At 54.8% G+C, this 17,399-nt stretch overlaps 2 protein-coding genes and 1 long non-coding RNA gene across 5 annotated transcripts; 2 read left to right on the top strand and 1 right to left on the bottom strand.

Annotated features, from left to right (window-relative positions):
- The first annotated feature begins 812 nt into the window (after positions 1-812).
- On the top strand, positions 813-6,596 carry TRIM17 (tripartite motif containing 17). The gene is made up of 6 exons (XM_036032804.1): positions 813-2,217; positions 3,409-3,504; positions 3,927-4,157; positions 5,409-5,431; positions 5,513-5,610; positions 5,882-6,596. Exons 1-6 carry the CDS (start codon positions 1,789-1,791, stop codon positions 6,427-6,429), a joined length of 1,425 nt encoding a protein of 474 aa, XP_035888697.1. The 5' UTR covers positions 813-1,788; the 3' UTR covers positions 6,430-6,596.
- Positions 2,217-7,434, bottom strand: LOC118502054. 2 transcript variants are annotated; one of them, XR_004904729.1, is made up of 3 exons: positions 7,223-7,434; positions 3,907-4,462; positions 2,217-3,435 (listed from the first exon to the last, which is right to left on the bottom strand). It is a non-coding gene; the product is annotated as an uncharacterized LOC118502054 (long non-coding RNA). The 2 variants fall into 2 exon arrangements; XR_004904728.1 differs by lacking the exon at positions 7,223-7,434 and having other exon boundaries at positions 3,907-4,019; positions 4,177-5,517.
- Positions 7,435-7,457: 23 nt separating this feature from the next.
- Positions 7,458-16,569, top strand: TRIM11 (tripartite motif containing 11). 2 transcript variants are annotated; one of them, XM_028534579.2, is made up of 6 exons: positions 7,460-8,018; positions 10,080-10,175; positions 10,378-10,608; positions 12,700-12,722; positions 12,807-12,907; positions 13,339-16,569. In XM_028534579.2, the coding sequence occupies exons 1-6, from the start codon at positions 7,611-7,613 to the stop codon at positions 13,884-13,886; spliced, it is 1,407 nt and encodes a 468-aa protein (XP_028390380.1). In that variant the 5' UTR covers positions 7,460-7,610; the 3' UTR covers positions 13,887-16,569. The 2 variants fall into 2 exon arrangements, with proteins under 2 accessions (XP_035888696.1, XP_028390380.1); XM_036032803.1 differs by lacking the exon at positions 10,080-10,175 and having other exon boundaries at positions 7,458-8,018.
- The last annotated feature ends 830 nt before the right edge of the window (positions 16,570-17,399 follow it).

Here is a 17,399-nt window from a genome sequence, read left to right as displayed (position 1 = left end):
CAAGTCCGCTCCCACCCCTGCGGGTCCACAAGCCTCCATCCCCTGGGTGCTGGGAGCACCGTAACTCCGCCCACCCCCGCTTCCTGCAACCCAGCACGCACACACTCATCCCCTGCAGCCTCTCCGCCCCTGCTGACGCCACAAAGCCTGTGCCCCCGCGGCCACTGACACCCCCCACCCTTGACAGTCTCCGTGGCACAAGTGCAGGCTTTTCGGGGCCTTGTTTGCGCTCGCCGTCCGGAGCGGCATGTACCCCCCTCCCTGGTAAGTGCCAGTCCATCCAGAGGCGGGAGGTGGTAGCCACATCCGGTACACTGGGGTCCTGGCTTTGAAGGTGGTTATCAGTTGGAAGCAGAAGGGTCACCTTGTATAGCCGGAATCACACAGGAGCTCCCTGGGACAGAGGGTGCCCGGTCCACCCTCACTGACCAGGACTCCTTGGCCTGCTTCCCCTGAGCCTAAACCAGAGACCATGACCAAGCAGGCAGTCTTGCGCCTTCAGGTGGGTGGGCAGCAGAGGCGAGACTGACCCTAAGGGCTCTGCACAGAGAGAGCCAGCTTCCACAAAGTGAACTCACACTGTCTGGAATCTGAGCCATCGCTCAGGGTGATGGCAGGAAAGGGAGCCCTGGATAGTGCTGTGGTTTAGAAACGACTTTCAGATCTTCTGACTCACCCAGTGACCACCCTATGAGGTGCACGGGGAGGCTTTGAATCTGCACTGGATAAGGATGTGGGTATTCAAATGCCAAAGTGTGTGCATATACATGTTATGTGTGTGTACATGCTGTGTGCATGCATATGCGCATGTGTTTGTGTGCCTGTACATGTGCATATGTACTATGTACATGCATGAATAATTGTGTGCCTTTTCTGCACTGCACCTTGCAAAGAAAGCCAGAGTTGAACTGTAGAGCAGTAGAAACATTTTACTCAGGACTATTGCAGTAGGGGAACAATACAGAAACCCATAGAAAGCTCAACTCTGAATATAGAGTGAGCCAGTGGGGATTTATGGCCAGGTGCAGGATGGGGTTGGGGATGTGAAGTTACTAAGAGGAAACATCTGGGTAGGGGGCTTCTGTCTAAACCCACAAATTGGGATTCTTACTAAACTTGGACAATGCAGAGACAAACATGAAAGCCCAGGGCCTCTTTGGAAAGTTCTGGGAGCCTGAGCAGAGTTTGGTCAAGCAGATAACTTTGCCAGCTCTGATTTTTCTTCTTCGAGTCCCCTTTTCCTTTTTGCATGGATGTCCTGTTAAAGAGAAACTGATTCTGACACTTGTTCAACTGGTAAGGAAGACTTTATTCAAGGCTACTGCAATAGGAAGGAAGATGGGGCCACCTGTGAATTCAGCCCACATAGTGGGGATGAGTGGCCAAGGGCATTAGTGAAAAGGGAGTTAGTGATGGAAAATCACTAGGAAGAAAGATGGGGAGGGATCTTCTTGCCAAACTGGCCTAGCAGGACTCCTGCACATTCATCCTGCTGGGGGAGATGGGGGATGCTGGACTAGATCATAAGTCTCATTGGGGGCCAGGGCTCCAAGTGGAATAAAACTGGGTGTGACTGGGCAGAGACTGGCAGCTCAGGGGAGCCTGGCTGGTTTGGCTGTGGAAAGGCTCTTTGTCAGCTTCAACAGGCACCTGTGCCTCTTACTGCAGACAACTCAGGTACCCCAACAGGACCCTGTCTTCAGGCCCCTGTAAGAGGACAGACAGCTCAAGTGCCTGGAGCTCTAGGCAGAGGGTGCAGCGGGGTGCTCTGTTTCTTTCCCAGGGGCTATGGATGCCGTGGAACTTGCCAGAAAGCTGCAGGAAGAGGCAACATGTTCCATCTGCCTCGACTACTTCACCGACCCTGTAATGACCACCTGTGGCCACAACTTCTGCCGCGAGTGTATCCGGCTGACCTGGGAGAAGGCCAAAGGCAAGAAGGGCAGGAGGAAACGCAGGGGCACCTTCCCTTGCCCTGAATGCCGTGAGCTGTCCCCCCAGAGGAACCTGCGGCCCAATCGTCTGCTGACCAAGGTGGCTGAGATGGCACGGCAGCACCCAGGCCTCCAGAGCAGGGACCTGTGCAAGGTGCACCAGGAGGTCCTCAAACTCTTCTGTGAAGATGACCAGAGCCCCATCTGTGTGGTCTGCAGGGAGTCTCGGGAACACCGGGCCCACAGGGTGGTACCAGTGGAGGAGGCTGTGCAGGAGCACAAGGTGGGCCCAGGGATGAGGGGCTGCAGGGGCCAATGAGGCCCAAGGGCACATGTGTCAAGCAGTGTCAGTCAGGCAGGAGAATGAACCTTATAACAAATAGCCCCATATGCTGGCCCCCATGGTGGAAGTGTCTGCACCCCCCACAACAAAGTAGGCAGGTGGCTGGCCAGGTAGGCATCCTCTCCAGTTATTCAGGAACCCAGGCTGACAAAGTGGCCTCGAACCTGTCTGTATGGGCAAGCCAGGTGACCTTCTGTAGGGGAAGAAAAAGTCTTTTCCTTCCATCCTAAATTAGACTACAAAAGACATATCAAGGGAAGAAAGGCGAACTGTTAACATGTGTAGTCCATGTACTTCACAGGGAAGAAACCACAGCAACCAGTAACAGGTAGTTTTAGAACCTGGGTTGTCTAGCATCTGAACAAGGAACAACACATTTGGAGAGAAGAGACAAAGGGAAAGGTAACAGGATCCCAAGGGGAGCAAACTGGGAAAGGTGTCTTGGTTCATTCCAGCTGCTGTCACAGAACTCAAGACCTGGTGGCTTATAAACAGCAAGAATTTCAGAGAGCTCATGGTTTGGGGGGCTGGAAGTCTAAGAACATGGCACCAGCAGGGTCAGGTGCGGCCCCTTCCTGGTTCACAGACAGCGGATTTCTCATTGTCCTCACAGGGAGCAAGGGGCTGGGAGCTCTAAGGTCTCAGTAGGGCACTGACCCCACCCATTCCTGAGGGCTCCCCACTGGTGCCATCATCACCTCCCAAAGGCCCCACCTCCGATGCCTTGGGTATTAGGATGTAACCTGTTAATTTGAGGGAACATGAACATTCAGATCATTGACAGAATGTAAATATTTTAGGGAAACTAATGAAAGATAAGGTTCATCAGTGTAGGTCCCTCTTGGTACCCACTTTTTACCCCCTTCATGGCCATAAAACTTCCCTGGGAGGCAAATTCATGGCAGCCCTCAGTTCTTAGCAGTTTCTTTTAGTCACATATTGGGAGCCACAGAAGGCATTTCTGCATCTGTAGATTCTCATTTGCCTCCAGCTCAAAACAATTCTCCTGCCCAAGGGGCATATTTTGGGGTGGTATATTTCCATCCCCCTTAGGGTGCAGCTTCAGAGAGCACCTCCCGATGTGGGTGTACAGGGGCCTCCGACCCCCATCCCCTGGTCTGTTGTTCGCAGCTGAAGCTGGAGGATGACATGGAGCACCTGCGGGAGGAGATGGAGAAGACCCAGAAGTTGCAGACAAGGGAGCAGCAGGCCTTGGCCAAGTGGCAGGCAAGTGCTGGTGAGGAGCCAGTGGGAAAGCCTGGCCAGGCCCCAGGGCACCACAGGGCCTCCAGTACCTGCAGACCCTCAAGATGGGACTCACTGTCACATGTGGACAAGAGCACAGAACTCCCCCTAGAATCAGGCCTGCACATGTGTACTTGGCCCAGACTGGCCATTTTGGAGATGCAGGGACTGAGACGCACATACCTGGAGGCTGTCATTTGGGGCCCATGTTATCACCACACAGTGATGGGGGCTCTGTGTGGCCCCTGCATGCCAGCTGTGCTGGTTTTCTGTGGATCACAGGGCCCAGGGAGACATGCCAGCAACCTTGAAGTGGCTCCTACAAGTTGACTAAAGTTGGGCATGAGTGGACATAGGGTGGCAGTCCCCATGGAAATGCCTCACCTCCAGCCCCTGCCCTGCAGGAGAAGGTGCAGGAGCGGAGACAGCGAGTCATGATGGAGTTTAAGAAGATGGCTGTCCTTCTGGTGGAGGAGGAGCAGCACCTCCTGCAGGCCCTGAGGCAGGAAGAGGAAGACACGGCAGCCAGGCTGCAGCAGAGTATGGCTGCATTAGAGCAGCAGAGCTGCTCCCTGGAGACACTCCTACTGCAGCTGGAGGACCGTAGCAAGCGGGAGCCGTTGCAAATGCTACGAGTGAGGAGCACCTGCTAACCTGACTTCAGGGTGGAGGGGGCACAGGCTCTGGCTGGGTGTGGTTGGCCTGCTGGCGCAAATAGACATCAACAGGGAAGGCTCCATCTCTGTCAGCTCAGAGCTGCATAACAGATACCACAGGCTGGGGGCTTAAAAGGACATTTATTTCTCACAGTCCTGGGGGCTGAAAGGAGGGATCCAGGTGGGGACAAAACTGCTTCCTGAGGCACCTCTCCTTGGTGTCTGGATAACCATCTCCTACCTGTGTCCTCATATGGTCATCCCTCTGCATCTGTCTCGATCTTCTAAGGACACCAAGTCACACTGGATTACGGCCCTCCCTAGGGACCTCATTTCACCTTCATCACCTCTGCAAGGCCCCATCTCCACATACAGCCTCATCTGAGGTCCTGGGGGCTGGGTTCCAACACATGGATATGGGGGACACAATCAGCCTGACAGGTTTCCGACACCTGTGTTCTGCATTTCATTCCTAGTCCAGGGGCTGTAGCCCAGGGGCAGCTGTCATTCACATGGTGATGTGAGGCAGGGACACACCAGCCATCTCAGGCCTGGTAAATTCAAGGCAGGAGCAAGTCATGTGAATCCATCTGAGAGGATTTGGAATGGGGGAGAAGGTGCTGGGGATGGGCCTGCATTTTGAGGCCTGAGAAGTGGGAGTGATTATGTTGCCCAGCAGGTGAGTAACTGGCTCATCAACTGTGTGGAATGACAGGACCCATAGCAAAAAAAAAAAAATATCTCACATTGTGAGCCATCACACACTCAGTGTATTTATACAACTGAAGCAGATGCCATGTGCAAGGTCAGCCCATTTCATGCCTGTTGTCCTGGCATCTTGGGTTTTGTCCCCAGTAAGTGTCCTGGTTTAGTTAACAGACTATGCGCTTGCCCCAACTTTGGGGAATACTTGGTCTTCTAGTAAAAAGCAGCTTGTTCACCACCCCTATACACTCTTGAATACAGGCCTACAACGTGAGAGCAACCTTGGGTCTCCTATGCCTTCCCTGCCATTGAAAGCAGGACAGTTTCCATGTCCATGCTCCCATGCAGGGGAGCAGCAGGAAGCCTGGGCAGCCAAAAGATAGGGATCCACTCAGGAAACTGGGAGAGGTCATGGGAAAGCATTACACATTCTTGCTCTGCAAGCCAGAAATGTCCACACATGGTGCTTGGGGATGCCCCACATTCCTAACAAGGCATCATGGATCTCCCTCCCTGTTTTTGCAGGATATGAAGGAGTCGCTGGACAGGTAGATGACCACTTGATATGGAGGCAGGGAGGGCTTTGCATGTGGCCAGAGGGGAAAGCACACCTGTCCCTTCTGGAGCAGGAACAGTGTGAGTGTGCAGTACCCAGAGGCCACCCCCATCGCACTGAGGACTGTCTGCAGAGTCCCTGGGCAGATAGAAGTGCTCAAGAGCTTCCAAGGTATGTGGGGCCTGTTCTCTCAGCTGGGGCCACCCCTGGGGGCCTTGATATTCACTGGTCGTTCACACTCTACCCTTACTGGCCACTCCCAGGAGATGCCCAAATGGCCCCCAGCTCATCTCCTTGGCACCACCAATATCGACCACTGGGGTATGGCCCAAGCAGGGACCCAGGCTCACAGCTGGAGTCGGCCAAGGGGAGGACTGGGAGGGAGTAGTCAGGGAGAATAGGGATGATTCACCCCCATCCTCGTTGCTGCGCCTGTCTGCAGAGAACGTGGTGCCTGACCCTGCCACAGCGTACCCCTACCTCCTCCTGTATGAGAGCCGCCAGAGGTGCTACCTCAGTACCCCACCAGAAGGCATGCCCTGCAGCAAGGACAGGTTCCTGGCCTACCCCTGTGCAGTGGGCCACCAGACCTTCTGCTCAGGGCGGCACTATTGGGAGGTGGGCATGAACCTCACTGGGGATGCACTGTGGGCTCTGGGTGTGTGCAGGGACAATGTCAGCCGGAAGGATAGGGTCCCCAAGTCCCCCGAAAACGGATTCTGGGTGGTGCAGCTGTGCAAGGGAAAGAAGTATGTGCCCCCCGTGTCAACTCTGCCCCCCATCACGCTGACAGAGCCCCCCAGCCACGTGGGCATCTTCCTGGACTTTGAGGCTGGGGAGGTGTCTTTCTACAATGCAAGCGGTGGCTCCCACCTGCACACTTATGCCCAATCTGCCTTCCCAGGCCCCCTGCAGCCTTTCTTCTGCCTCGGGGCCCCCAAATCTGGCCAGATGGTCATCTCTACAGTGACGCTATGGGTGAAGGGATAGGCATGCAGGCAGAGAGCGAAGGCACATGCTTTCTCCAGAGGGTGAGGTGGTCCTGTTCAGCATGGCCATCTGCCATGCTTATCTCAGGTGGAGACCCACAGTGGTTCCAAGGGGCTCCTGGTGCCAGAATCTAATTGTGATTAAAGCAGTTAAATGTTGAGACTGTATTCCCAGGTGCCTCAGAGGGAACTCATACCAGTCTCTGAGTACATATCTACAAACCAGGCCAGTGCTCTGTAGTTTTCTGTAGTCATATCCTTCACCAACCACTCACTGGGGCCGCTGAGTTTGGGGTATTATAGGTATAGCTGTGGCCTGAGGGGTTCACCTTCCTTGTCATCATCAATTCCATATACGGGCCCTTCACAGGGGAAACAAGAAAGTATGACTTTTCAAGGTGAACCCATAAAAACCTTAGCGCTGCCCACCCCATCATTCCTTTAAGTTGCATTTGCAGGGGGGGCGGGAGTAAAATTCAAAGAGCAAAGATCAAGGGGGTGTGTAAATGTGGGCGGGGTGGTCCCTTCCTTTCACTCCCTACCGCATCCTCGCAGTTCCAGGTGTAATAACAGCCCTGTAACAGTCACTAGCACCCCAGCATTCGGGTCATGCACTCCTTCCCCAACAAGACCAGAATCCCCAGGGGCAGAACCCCTCCCCCATTGTGTCCTGTCTGTGGCACCCGCCAGGGGGCACACGGGGGTGGTTCGGGGTCACCCTAGGCCTCCGGGTCGCCGCACTGCGTGACTGTGCGGGGCGCCCCGCTGGCCGGGCCGCTGCACCCCATCCTTACCCGAACCTGAGGAAGTGGCCAGGCTGCCCTACAGCTGAGCGAGCAGGAGACACAAAAACCGCACGCGGGCGGCAGCGTGGACGCTAGGTCAGCGGGCCAGCAGCTTCCAATTCTGTCTCGCCTGCGGGCCTCGTGACAGAACACAACCAACCCGGGACTAAAGCGGGTTTCCAAAAAAAAAAAAAAAAAAAACCCAAAAAAACCCAGCTGCTTCCGGCTTCCGCTACGGCTCTTCTTCCTTCCCGCACCCGGGAGCGCCAGTGCACGGTGTCTTCTGCGCCTCCCGTTACCAGAGGCCCCGCGCCCGCAGGTTTCCAGAGTGCCCCCGGCCTCCGCCGGCTCCCTAAAGTCCCGGCGGAGAGCGCGTCTTCCTCCGTCCCCCGGCGCCATGGCCGCCACCGACGTGTCCACCAATCTCCAGGAGGAGGCCACCTGCGCCATATGCCTCGACTACTACACGGACCCGGTGATGACAGACTGCGGCCACAACTTCTGCCGCGAGTGCATCCGGCGCTGTTGGGGCCAGCCCGAGGGCCCATACGCTTGCCCCGAGTGCCGTGAGCTGTCCCCGCAGCGGAATCTGCGGCCCAACCGCGCTGTCGCCAAGATGGCGGAGATGGCGCGACGCCTCCACCCGCCGTCACCTGTCCCGCAGGGCGTGTGTGCTGCGCACCGCGAGCCGCTGGCGTCTTTCTGCGCGGACGAGCTGCGCCTGCTGTGCGCGGCCTGCGAACGCTCTGGGGAGCACTGGACGCACCGCATACGCCCGCTGCAGGACGCAGCCGAGGACCTCAAGGTGCGCGGTGAGGGCGGTGCCAGGGATGTGGCCTGCTATGGGTGGGTTGTGCGCAGCCTGGCTCTGGTCGGGAGAATGCGGTCTGGCCTGGGGTTTGGTGGGAGCTCAGCCAAAGTGCTGACCCAGACAAGCACTTTTGCGGTGCTGGGGCACCACTCATCAGTGGGGAAGCCAGCGTGGGGACCTGGAGGAAGGAGGCATTCTCTTTAAGGCTGAAGTCCCTGGGTGACGGTGGGAGGGCCCGTCTGGGGCCGGTATTGGGCAAGTGTGACTGAACAGTGGCTGGGATGTAATACAGACCAGGAGAAAGTGGGCAGAGAACCTCAGAGGCGGCTTACCCTCAGGAGGGATTAATGAGGACTGCCAATTTGGGGGGGAGGGTGTACTGTAGTCAGGGGCCCTCGTGGGGGTTAGAAGAAGTCCTGGGGAGAAGAGTCTATGGGAGGCAGGCAGGGACCTATCTCGGAGCCACACGTGGGGAACGATGGGGGACAGAGCCTTTGTCCTGGGAGGCAGACGCCGGGACCCATCAGGCTTTCAGAATGGAGTGCTTGGGGTCACCACTGCCATCTGACACTCCAGGGCTCAGCTGGGCTTGGACCCCAGGCTGAGAAGCCTTGTTTGCCTGTTGTAGAAATGCATTTCCTTCAAATCCATACCAGCACTCCCCTCTCTGCTGGTGGCCTCAGGGCAAACAGCTCACCTGGCTGACCTGGCCTGTTGCCTTTGCAGGGTTTGTTCCTGGAACCCAGGTATTGATACATGGGCTTGCATTTTGTGTCATAGCTGGTAGCCTGTGTTTGCCTAGGTGTGCAATGTAAGAGTTTAGTCAGTTTAGAATGAATACCTGACCAGTTGATTGCTGTCATGGAACAAGCTTGTGGGGCACCAGAATAAACCTATTCCCCAGTTCACGTCAGTGAGCTTGTCTTGCCAATTTTCCTCTCAGTTTGAAGTATTAACATGCACATAGGATTGTCTGCTCATGTTCAGCAGGTTTGCACTTCTGTCACCAACACCCTGATCAGGGTACAAAAGTGGCTGTGAGATCAGAGAGTGACCAGCAGCTCTCCAGAGGCTCCTTCTAGCTGATCTGATAGTGTCAGAGGGCAGCACTTAACCCCCACAGTAGGGGAGGGGAAACCTATTCCCCTACTCTGTTAGGTTCATGATTGAGGATTACAAGTAAATCTGACAACTGACAGGTTAATAGATAGAAAGACATAGTTTTATTAGTCTTAAATTTTATGTGGTATGAGTTCATAGAAAATTAAAAAACCAAAATCAGGGATTAGACTCAAGGGCTTCTATTCCATTTTGAGAGAGGATGATAAATTGTGGAGAAGTGAGTAGACAAAGGACACAGGTTGGGCTTCTAGGGCCAATAACTTGTGGAAAAGGAAGTAGGAAATATATAAGGGAACCACTGGAGGATCAGCTTTATTTTAGTAAGGTCAGTTTAGACATATTCACAGTGATACCTCATCTCTGTTGAGGAATGTGTCCCCTTCCTGGTACAGGGAGGCCACCCTTCTCATGGGATATTCATGTCCTGCCTTTAGGCAGAAAGGAGGAAGGTAGAGGGTTCTTCCTGTATGCCCACTTTGTCCACTGCCCTGGTGCCCACTTTGTCTTAATGCTGGGAGCCAGTGGTAAATAGGGTTGAAGTCAACAGTAGGGTATTGCCTGAGGTCAGGCCCAGGGCAGCCAGATCCAAGTATCCCTTTGTTTCTTCTGGTGATGCTGAACCTTGGCAGGCCCCAGACAGGCACAGGAGCAAAGGGATGTGCAGGAAAGAAGGCTGTGACGCAGTAGGAAGTCAGGCTGGAGAGGTTGCTGGGAGGCAAGGAAAGGTAGAAGAAAGTTAAAAACAGGCAAGGGGGTCAGGTTGGCCTGAGAGGTTGGAGGTCATACCATGAGCAGGCAACTCCTAGCAGATTGCGTTTGCTCTGTCCTATTTGTTCTTGATAGTTTCCCACCACTGGCTCCCCTCTGTCAAGTTAGGCTTGGCTGGGGCTAGGGCTGGGGGGGGGGTCACTGGCTGGCCTTACCTCCCTGCAGGGCAAGCTGGAGAAGTCCCTGAACCACCTGCAGAAGCAAATGGAGGATGCACTGCTGTTCCAGGCCCAGGCAAAGGAGATCTGTGCACTGTGGCAGGCAGGTGGCTGGGTGCCTAGGTCCCAGGGCTGGAGGGGTGGGGCACTGGTGTGCCCACTGCTGGGTACCACCCACGTCCTTCACACTAATGTTTCTCATAAGGCATCACTCCTGCTCCAGACCCTCAACCACCCCATGGTGGCTAGGGGGAGGGCTGGTAGTGGGTTTCCGATGGCTCACCACCCCCCTCTGCCCCATGCAGAAGATGGTAGAGACCCAGCGGCAGAACGTGCGCACAGAGTTTGAGCGGCTGCGCTGCCTACTGGTGGAAGAAGAGCGACGGCTGCTGCAGAGGCTGGAAGAGGAGGAGCTGGAGGTGCTGCCCCCACTGCAGGAGAGTGTTGCACGCCTTGGGCAGCAGAGTGCCCAGCTGGCTGATCTTGTCACTGAGCTGGAGGGGCGCTGCCAACTGCCAGCGCTGGGACTGCTACAGGTGAGCATGGGAACGTAGGCGGAAACAGATGGGGTGCCAGGATAGGGTGCTGGCAGGGAAGAGGAAGCCCTGGGCAGAGCAAGCCATCTGACCTTGGCCTCTTCTGGACCTTCTGTGTCCTACCTGTGAAGTACTGGGGTGAGGGCAGGACCAGTATCCCAGGTATGACTGCAGGTCCCTATGGGCACGGCTGGAGAATGGATACGAATCCTGAACCCCACTGAGAACTGCTGTTGACACCTGTCCAGGAACTCCATGGGAGATGAAGGAAGTGAAAGTTTGGGTGACTGAATTGACCACCACCCAAGGCCTCTCAGCTACACCTGAGTTTAGGGTCCTGGGTGTCCCTCCAGGCTTTCCCCCAGCCATCCTCCATGGGAACATATCATTTTCCTAATAGGACACATCTGAGTTGCCCAGAGTGGCCTAGTGGTCTCCACAGAGGTCAACTGTCTTTCTTTAAGGCCCAGGCCCCCTGCCCCTGCCTCTGGGCAGAGGGGCCCTTACTCCATCCCTCCTGAGTGGTGAGGGCAGCCCCAGGCCTTGTGACAGCCAAGAGTGCCCTGTTTCCCAGCATCCAGCAACAAATAAGGATGGCTGTTTGTAACTACTTTGTACCCAGCCCAACCCAGGCCCTTTGCGCATGCATTTCCCAGGCCTGCACTATCTTCTCATGATCCTCGGGCTTTAGAAACTCACCAGTCTCCCTTGTTTTTTGAAACCTGGTAGGTTTCATGTTGCCCAGACAGAACTACTGTGTGTGAAATCTCCTGCGAACACCCCGCCCCCCCCATCCCACCCCCCCGTGCCAAAGGAGCCCTCATTGGGCTCAACGTCTTACTTGTCTTTGCATCTTGGTGTCTGGCCTAGTAGCTGGTGTACATTGCAGTTAGAATGACTTCTTTTGGGGTTCATTTGATTGACAAAGTGGACTGGGTCCCTGCCATTTCCCAGGCAGTGCTCTTAAAAGACAAACAAATCATGTGGTTCATGGGGAGAGGGGGGGGCATTGTCCCACGGAGGTCACCAGTTCCCAGTCAGGGCACATGCCTGGGTTGCAGGTTCAATCCCTGGACAGGACATGTACAAGAGGCAACTGATTGATATATCTCTTACATCAGTGTTTCTCTCCCTCTTTCTCCTTCCCTTCCCTTCTCCCCAAAGATAAATAAATAAAATCTTTAAAAAAAGAAAAGACAAGGTATTTGCTGCCAAGAGCTGCCATTCCAAATAACAGAGTGTCTCTGTCAGCTTAGGCTGTGTAACAAAAGCCACGGGCGGGTAGCTTAAGTAACAGACATTTATTTTCCCCAGTCCTGGAGTCTGGAATATGAGATCCAGGTGTGGGCAGGGCTGGTTCTCCTGAGGCCTTTCTCCTTGGTATGTAGACCACCATCTTCCCTGTGTCTGCATATGGTTGTCTCTCTGTGTGCGTCTGTGTCCTCAATCTTTTCTTCCTATAAGGACACTGGTCACAAGCATTAGGGCCCACCAGAGTGACATCATTTCAACCTAATAGCCTCTTTAAGAAGTGCAGTCTCCAAATATAGCCCAGTTCAAGGCCCTGGGTATTGGGGCTCCAACAGTTAGATGTGGGGGCTACAGTCAGCTGGTGACACTGAGTAAAATGTGCTCATGCAGTGATTTGGGAGAGTAGCACCTAGGCAAAGGGGCTGCATCTGAAAGTTGGGCCATTAATGGAGGCTGGGCAGGTACCTGGAGGGTGGACAGGGCGCAGGAGCAGGTGAAGCTGCCAGGAAACAGGAAACAGTGGGCACATGTAGGCCAGGCTCCCGACTGGGGTAGAACTGGTCCCCCTCCCCCGGAGGCCTAGACGCACCTGGCCTGTCCCCAGTACCCGAGGGTACTCCAGGCTCTGGGTGGGTGAGCTGGCAGCCAAACACCCCTTATTGAGGGAATGGGGCTGGGTCTGCAGCCTGGCTGTGTTCCAACTTCTCAGTGTCCCCATGACTGGACATACTTGGCACAGACCAGGGACAGTTGGACCATGTGGGGTGGGGGAGACACTGGAGCATAGAGGTGGGGCCAGGACCATGTGACAAGCACTGACACCACATGTCTCTCCCACAGGACATCATGGACACCCTACACAGGTAGGAGCCCAGCCTTTCCCTCGGGAAGGCGGTCGGGTGTTGGGGGGGCCTTGTGCTGGGGGTGATGCCTGGTTGCCCCTCCAGGGTCCAGGATGTGAAGCTGCAGCCGCCCGAGGTGGTGCCCATGGAGATGAGGACGGTGTGCAGGGTCCCAGGGCTGGTGGAGGCCCTGCGGAGGTTCCAAGGTGGGTGTTGTGGTGTGTGGTGGGGGTGTGTGGCCAGACAGCTCTGGTCCAGAGGGAGTGGCTGCCCTGGTGTGTTTAGGAAAAGCGGGAGTCAGTCCCTCAGGTGTCAGGGCCCCTGTGTGGGCCCTGGGCCTGGGAGCCCAGTATGAAAGCTGGGCTGGAACACTCTGGGGATTGGAAGAGTGGACATAGAAAGCCCTCAGGTTCCTCCTGAATCTCAGGACAATGAATCGAAAAGCAGTGTGGGGCCACTTTCCAGAACATCCTGAGTTGCAGTTGCAAGTGGTGAGGTGAGCTTTCCAAGGAAGATACAGGAAGGGGAGCAGTTGTTCTACAGCCAGTCACTCTAGCCAGCTACAAGGATGTTTGAGGGCAGACCTCATGTAGGTTGGTGGAAGGGACCCAAGGGGTGACCACTGCTGTGTCTGCAGGGGACATTACACTGGATCCTGGCACTGCCAACCCTGAGCTGGTCCTGTCGGAGGACATGCAGAGTGTGCGGCGGGGGGACCTGCGGCAGCCCCTGCCCGACAGCCCCGAACGCTTTGACCCCGGGCCCTGCGTGCTGGGCCGGGAGCCACTGAGCTCAGGCCGCCACTACTGGGAGGTGGAGGTGGGTGAGCGGGCCAGCTGGGCTCTGGGTGTCTGCAGAGAGAATGCCAACCGCAAGGAGAAGGGTGAGCTCTTCGCTGGCAATGGGTTCTGGATCCTGGTGTTCCTGGGTGGCTCCTACAACTCCTCTGAGCGAGCCTTTGCCCCGCTGCGAGACCCACCCCAGCGCGTGGGCATCTTCTTGGACTATGAGGCTGGGCACCTGGCCTTCTACAGCGCCACTGACGGGTCACTCCTGTATGCCTTCCCCCAGACGCCTTTCTCAGGGACATTGCGGGCCCTCTTCTCACCACTGTCCAGCAGCCCTACCCCCATGACCATCTGCAGACCCAAGGTGGGGCATGGGAACAGGATGGCTCCCCAGTGAACAGGCCTCTCAGGACCTTGTCCTGTCTTTGGCTCTTCAAGGTATCCTGAGCCATGCACAAGTTCCCAGTGCTGTCTTGCCTGCATAGTAAAACCCCTCTCTAGTTCCCAGGAAGCTCTGTGCAAACGTGCAGGGCTCATGACATGTTCTAGGGGACCCTCTGTGACCATCCTGTGTTGAGACTCCAATCAGCAGCACAGAGCCTGAGCAAGGGTCCTGGGAGCTCTGCACAATTCCAGCTGGTCAGAGGTGAGACACCAGGGCCTGTGGAACTTTCTGGGGTTTCAGCCTGAGCCTTTAACAGCCCCAGGGCTGCACCCGCAGAGAACTGCTGTACTGTGAGGTTGTAGGCTGGGAGGTGAACCAACAGTCTCAGGGTCTGGTCTTAGAAAATAGTGCTGAGTGTGGCTACCTCATTAATTAGGATACAGCAGTCCTCAGGAGAGGAGCGGGCATGGGAAAACCCAGGGAAAGGGCACTTGGAGCAAAAAGTGCTGCACAAGGGGGCTGAAGATCTTGGGTGCAGGATCTCAAGCCCCTCAGCATGGACCACCCCAGGCTTCTTCAGTGTGCTCCTTCCTGCCTCAGAGCTGAGCACTAGCTCGGGAAAGATGCTCTGGCTCTGCCTAGGGAAGGGGTGAGGCTAGACCCTGCCGCCCGCCCCCACCACCCCCCCCACAAGAACCTGGGATTTGTTTTGGCTTGTTTTGGTGCTTCTTCACACGAAGACATGGTGCAGCATCTTTGCACTCCAAGATGATTTTACCTGTTGTAAGGATCACTCTCACAGTAAATAAACTAACATCTCGTCTGTGATCCCACTGTTGTAAGGAGAGGGCAGGAGAGTCTGTGGCCAAGGCCAGCACTCACAGCACAGTTGGGGACACAACAGCTGCCTGGTCATTTAATGCAGCTACCACAGAACTCTTTTTCAAATAACCTGACTGAAAATTCTAGGTTCCATGGTGTGCAATAGCTAATTCCTTGATTATTTATTTACTGTTTCTCCCATTGGACTTCATTATTTTATGTATGTACCACTTTGAGTGTCTTCACAATTCATTCAAATTACGTATATGGGAGGTTTTTCTCTGTGGAGCCAGGAGTCTGCCACTTTTCTGTCTGGGGAAGTTTCCCCATTCCTCTCCAGTTCACTGCCCATATCTTTCACTCCCATGGAGCTGGGATGGGGTTGAGAATCTGAGGACAATTGTTGGTTCCTGCCTGGAGCAATATTTGAACCTTAAAGTTGGGGACTTCCCAAATGGCTACTGGAACCCACTCAGGAGATGGGACAGCCGAGGGGTGAGAGCTCATAGGACCACCCGAGAATAGCAGGCCGGACACCTTGGCTGTGACCCTGGAGCAAAGCTGGACAACCGTGTGAGGGGAGGCAAATACTCTCCGACCCATGTGATTATTGTTTGTGGCCCTGTAATAAAAGATCAATGAGAAAAACAAGTTTATTGATACATGCACCTCATGCACATGGAGGAAACCCAGGGAAACTGAGTAACGTCAGCAGCAACTTAGCACTCTGGCTTCTACACTGTCTGTCACAGGAGGGTAGGAACGCTGGTTAGGGGGTTCTGTAGATTTCCCAGAGTCAACTTAATGCTGACACAGTCCTTCCTGGGGAGAGGGGGCACCACATTTTAGGGAGGTAGGGCTTGCGGCTTCTCTACTGCTTCTTGTCAACTGCTTCTAGCCCAAATGTTCCTGTTGCCAAACTGGGATGTTTGGAGTAGAATGCTCAGCCATTCATCACCAGGTGACAGAAGAAATGAGCATATTTGATGCCCATCCACACATGCTGAATGCACTTTGCATGTGTTCTACCTGCTGAGCCAGTGGGCCACAGGGTGGTCCTTCACTTTTCAGGGCACCACAGACCACAGTGAACAGAAAAGATCCTGCCCACAGAGCTGATAACTTCTCATACTGACTAGGAAGATGTGTCCCAACAAGCAGTGAGTCTCCAATACTAACAATGGGCATTTCTTCAGTATTGGTGAGCTTGTCCTACTTTAGTGGTGTCTTCACTAGCAGCTGGTGTTTCTTGCACCAATAGCGGGTGTCCCTTATACCAGCAGTTCTCAAACTTTGGCACCAGGGACTGTTTTCATGACAGTTTTTTCTGTGGGAGGGGTGGTGTGGTTTCAGGATGATTCAAGCACATTATGTTCAAGCTGACCTGTGCAGTCCAGTTCTTAATACACCCAGACTGGTGGCAGTCCAAGGCCCAGAGGGTGGGAACCCCCACCCTGCACTACCAGTGGGTGTCTCCTGCACTGGCAGTGGGTGAGTCCCACAGTGACAGGAGCTCTCAGGGGCTGTCATGAGAATCTCAAGGAAAATAAAGTTGGATGGAGGTAGGGAGCCAGATGTCAGATGTGGTCAGGTACCAGGGCTTCCATCCCATAATTGCTCTCTATGAGCCTAGAATGGCCACAGGGGGGAGCCTGAGGAAAGCAGTTTAAAACGAGCCTTCTGGCCCTGGCTGAGTGGCCAGGTTAGTTGGAGAACCCCATACACCAAAGGGTTGCAGGTTTGTTCCCTATTTAGGGCACATGCAGGAGGCAACTGATATTTCTCAAGTCAATGATACTTGCCCACCCCTCAGAAATCAATAAACATATCCTCAGGTAACAGTTTTTAAGTGAGCATTCTGGGCATGACAAGTGCTGTGAAGGTAACAAATACCAGGATGCACGGGGCGGGGGGGGGGGGCACCCCAGGTGTGTGTGACTGCTCCAATCCCGGTGTGTGGAAAAAGGACAGTCTGAGACACAAAGACAGCTGCTGGGCCTGAGTGGGTGGGTGTCCCTGATGTCTCCTTTTCCCCCCTCTTATGCCCCTTCTTGGGTGTTCTACTGGGTCATGTTGAGACAGAGGGTCTTTTCATTTGTTCCCATTCCACAAGTCTTACTCAGCTAATCTGACAGCAAGTCTGTGCAGTAGCACCAGTTCCACAGAGTCCACAGGAGAGGCAGGACTGCCAGAACAGAGCTGGATTTTAAATAACTTCACTATCTGCTTCTCATGTCCCCTCCCCCCCTTCACCTGTAAAGGGACAATTAAGTGAGTTCCGTAAACTCCCCATTGAAGAACACGCACCATCACTCCAGGTGCAGGTGAAATCAGGCTAGACTCCACTCAGACACACCCCGACTAGAACCTGTGGCCAGACTTGAAGGAGATACCTTGTGCTTGAGGTCTCAAGGACTATGTCCCAGCCAGCCTTTCTGGAGGCATCTGGAGCCATGAGGTCTTCGTGGTGGACCCCTCTGTCCACCTTCACTATGTGCGATGTCCAGTGCCCCAACCCCCACAACCTCTGCGCTCCTTCCACCTACCCTTCCGTGCACCATGCTTACCCCCTATGCTCTGTACTCCCCACGCGCCTTCCCCCAGGTCCCTAGGCACACTCCATGAACCCTGCACACCTTGGGTGCTCCCTAGCCTCTGCCCCCCCCAAGCCCCATGTCTCTTTGAGGCCAGGCATCTACATTC

Source organism: Phyllostomus discolor, chromosome 8 (assembly GCF_004126475.2).
Source record: "Phyllostomus discolor isolate MPI-MPIP mPhyDis1 chromosome 8, mPhyDis1.pri.v3, whole genome shotgun sequence".
Lineage (NCBI taxonomy): Eukaryota > Metazoa > Chordata > Mammalia > Chiroptera > Phyllostomidae > Phyllostomus > Phyllostomus discolor.
The sequence above is the reverse complement of the archived record's forward strand: the minus strand, read 5'-3'. Positions and strand labels throughout refer to the sequence as shown.